At 64.4% G+C, this 3,296-nt stretch overlaps 2 protein-coding genes across 2 annotated transcripts in view; one reads left to right on the top strand and one right to left on the bottom strand.

The window, feature by feature from the left end:
- SELENOO (selenoprotein O) overlaps positions 1-1,905 on the top strand; it is a gene marked incomplete at its 5' end in the record, with an annotated part of 5,287 nt that extends 3,382 nt beyond the window's left edge. Inside the window, 6 exons of the mRNA XM_013004129.3 lie at positions 3-133; positions 307-587; positions 701-848; positions 1,132-1,317; positions 1,384-1,540; positions 1,612-1,905. Of these exons, the coding sequence (XP_012859583.3) occupies positions 3-133; positions 307-587; positions 701-848; positions 1,132-1,317; positions 1,384-1,540; positions 1,612-1,743 (1,035 nt within the window). The remainder of the gene's footprint in view (positions 1-2; positions 134-306; positions 588-700; positions 849-1,131; positions 1,318-1,383; positions 1,541-1,611) is intronic.
- Positions 1,036-3,296, bottom strand: part of TUBGCP6 (tubulin gamma complex associated protein 6) — a 12,630-nt gene continuing 10,369 nt past the window's right edge. Inside the window, exons 18-23 of the mRNA XM_045290661.1 lie at positions 3,154-3,294; positions 2,864-3,058; positions 2,653-2,785; positions 2,349-2,562; positions 2,086-2,267; positions 1,036-2,005 (exon numbers count right to left, since the gene is read on the bottom strand). Of these exons, the coding sequence (XP_045146596.1) occupies positions 1,914-2,005; positions 2,086-2,267; positions 2,349-2,562; positions 2,653-2,785; positions 2,864-3,058; positions 3,154-3,294 (957 nt within the window). The 3' untranslated portion in view covers positions 1,036-1,913. The remainder of the gene's footprint in view (positions 2,006-2,085; positions 2,268-2,348; positions 2,563-2,652; positions 2,786-2,863; positions 3,059-3,153; positions 3,295-3,296) is intronic.

Genomic DNA, 3,296 nt, shown 5'->3' with positions numbered 1-3,296 from the left:
AGGTGACACGGCGCACAGCCCACCTGGTGGCCGAGTGGCAGTGTGTTGGCTTTTGTCACGGCGTGCTCAACACAGACAACATGAGCATCGTGGGGCTCACCATTGACTATGGGCCCTTCGGCTTCCTGGACAGGTCAGTGCTCCTGCCCATGGTGGGGGTGCTTGTGCCCTGGACTCGGCAGTGGACCCGTGGTGGGGTGGTGGGGATGCCGGTTTCTCGGCTGCCCCGTGGAGAGCAGGTGAAGGGACAGGGGGCCGAAAGAGCAGCACAGGGAAGGTCTGGCTGCAGTTCCTCACCTGCCACAGGTATGACCCTGACCACGTGTGTAACACCTCGGACACCGGGGGTCGATATGCATTCAGCAAGCAGCCTGAGGTGTGCAAGTGGAACCTGCAGAAGCTGGCCGAGGCGCTGGTGCCCGAGCTGCCCCTGGCGGTGGGGAAGGCCGTGCTGGCCGAGGAATACGAAGCCGAGTTCCACCGGCGCTACCTGCAGAAGATGCGCCAGAAGCTGGGCCTGGTGCAGGTGGAGCTGGAGGAGGACTCAGCGTTGGTGGCCAGGCTCCTGGAGACCATGCAACTGACCGGTGAGCCTGCTCCCCGCCACAGCCGATGGTGCTGACTGAGGTGCCAGGGTTTGAGGAGTCTCAGGGAGTCCCTCTGGCCGGGCCCCTGCCCCTGATGGGCCTCTCCGCAACAGGGGCTGACTTCACCAACACCTTCTGCCTGCTGAGCACCTTTGTGGCGGGGCCCCCGCCGGAGCAGGCCACCCTCCTGGAGCAGCTGCTGGCACAGTGTGCATCCCTACAGGAGCTGAAGCGCGCCCTGCAGCCCCAGATGGACCCCCGGTAGGAAGCATCCAGAGATGGTGACGCTGTGGACTGGGATCCCCTGGGGAAAGTGTCCTGGTGGGAATGTTGTGTCTGAGGTGATAATGGTGTCCCAGCTCCAGTCTAGCCCCCATCAGATGAGTGGTGCTGACAGGCTCAGGAAGGTGTGCCTGGGGGCTTTGAGTCAGAATCAGCAGACAGGGACGAGCAGTGGAAGTGTTTATTTCGGGGGCTCTACAGCAAGATGTCCACCCTCAGCCCCCCAGCCGGTGACCCACATCCACCCTCTGCCTGCCTGCAGGCAGCTCTCAATGATGCTGACGCTGGCACAGTCCAACCCGCAGCTGCTGGCCCTGGTGGGCGGCAGGGCCGGCCTGACTCGGGAGCTGGAGCGCAGGGAGCAGCATGCACGGCTGGAGCAGCTGGACCCAGCCAAGCTTCAGGACGAGAACCGTGCCCACTGGACTGCGTGGCTGCAGGAGTACAGGTGAGGCCGCCCCTGCCAGGGCTGGGGTGTGGGGCCTGGCAGCACGCTGACGGCCCACTTATGCAGCACGCGCCTGGAGAAGGACGTGGGAGGCGCCAGTGACCCCGAGGCGTGGCAGACAGAGCATGTGCGGGTCATGCACTCCAACAACCCCAAGTACGTGCTGCGCAACTACATCGCCCAGAACGCCATCTCGGCAGCCGAGGAGGGAGACTTCTCAGAGGTAAGTGGGGCCCTGTGCAGGCATGCAGGCTGGACCTCGGCGGCCCTCGCTCACTACCTCCTGCCCTGCAGGTCCGCCGTGTGCTGAAACTGCTGGAGGCCCCATACGCCCTGGAGGAGCCCATGGGGGCCACCAGCTGGCATGCCTACAGCAGCAAGCCCCCACCCTGGGCCGCGGAGCTGTGCGTCACATGATCCTCGTAGCCGCCCGCCCAGCTCTGCGCTGCCTGTCTGAGACCCCGCCGTCTCTCCATGGCGACAGGGGCGTCCAGTCAGGCCTGACCTGCCCCTGTCCGAAGCTGACCTGGCAGCGCCCCAAGCCCCCCTGCGCGGGCCCCACCTGCCCAATAAACCTGCCCACGGTCACTGCGCCCTCAGGCATCCTGGTAGTAGTTGTTGAAGTTGATGCGCAGCAGGAAGTCCTCCAGGTGGGGCTGGTAGCCACGGTTCACCAGCTTCGTCACCACTGCATGGCGAGCCAGTGGTCAGGGGCGGGCGCAGCCCCCATCTGCGCCCCCTCAGATGGACGGGCAGGGGCGGCCTTACCTTTGAAGAGGAAGTGGGAGTAGTACTTGAAGGTGCTATAGGACTGCTGCATGAGGGTGAAGTTGGGGTGCTCGGCTGCATCCCAGGCCTGGCTGATGAGCTGGCTGCGGAACTTGAGGACCAGGCTGAAGGTGCTGTGGATCAGGTTCATGACAGGGGCAGCCTTCTCTGTCAGCAGACCCCTAGTGGAGGGGGGGAAGGGAGACGACACTCAGCAGGGTAGCCATTGGCCTGGGGTCCCCATAGCTGTGCCCGGGCCTCACCGGAAGATGGCCTTGTTGAGGTACTCGGCGTGGGCCCGCTGGGCCTCCTCCAGGGTGCCCACGGAGGCCAGCTTGTTCCTGAACTCACACCAGGTGACATGCAGGATCTGGTTGGCGATGTAGCCCTGGGTGACCTTCACGAAGTGCTGCATCTCGTGCTTGAACAGCTGCAGCTGGCGGAGCTGCACGGAGCCTGCCGCCCGGCTCACCAGGGCTGGGGGCGGGGGTGCAGGCATGAGGGTGAACAGGGAGGGCACGAGTGCACCTGTTGGGGCGGGGGTGAGCAGGAAGGGTACAGGCCCACCTGTGCGTTTGAGCTGGCCGCAGATGTCCTTCAGCGTCCACATCATGAGCTTCAGCTGCAGCAGGAAGGAGAAGATGCGGCCATACTTGCTCAGGCAACTCTCACTGATGACGATGTTGAGGGGCCAGTCCACCTGGGGGTGGGGGGTGTAGTCACCATTCCTCCAGCACCTTCCCTCCCCACCACCTCCCTCCCCAGGACGAATGCTGACCTTGTACCTAAGCTCTAGGCAACTCAGCACATCGGGGGCGTTGGGGGTGAACACCTCGGGCAGGAACTTGAGGGCAAAGGAGAGGTTGGCGGCAAGCGGGCTGTCCCCATGGAGGCTGTACTGCAGGGCCTTGCTGAGCACGGAGCCCAGCGCCAGTGGGCTGAGGAGCTCTTCAGGTGTCTGCCCTGACCCCAGCTGTGGGGACGCCCGCATGTGAGCACCAGGGTGCTGAGGAGACGCTCAGGCGTCTGCCCTGAACAAGCCCAGCGCTCACCCCGAGACAGGACTACCTTCTCAAAGAGCAGGTCACTGAGGGACTGGGCGAACTCGCCGTCCTCCATCAGCAGGAAGTGCCGCAGCGCCTCCAGGTGGTTCTCCAGGTGCAGCTCCACGAAGAAGTAGTCCACGGCGGCCTTGTTCACCAGGGAGACAC

This window comes from Echinops telfairi, unplaced genomic scaffold (assembly GCF_000313985.2).
Source record: "Echinops telfairi isolate 266 unplaced genomic scaffold, ASM31398v2 ScPeMD7_2;HRSCAF=8, whole genome shotgun sequence".
In the NCBI taxonomy this organism is placed as follows: Eukaryota; Metazoa; Chordata; class Mammalia; order Afrosoricida; family Tenrecidae; genus Echinops; species Echinops telfairi.
This window is presented reverse-complemented; position numbering and strand designations above follow the sequence as displayed.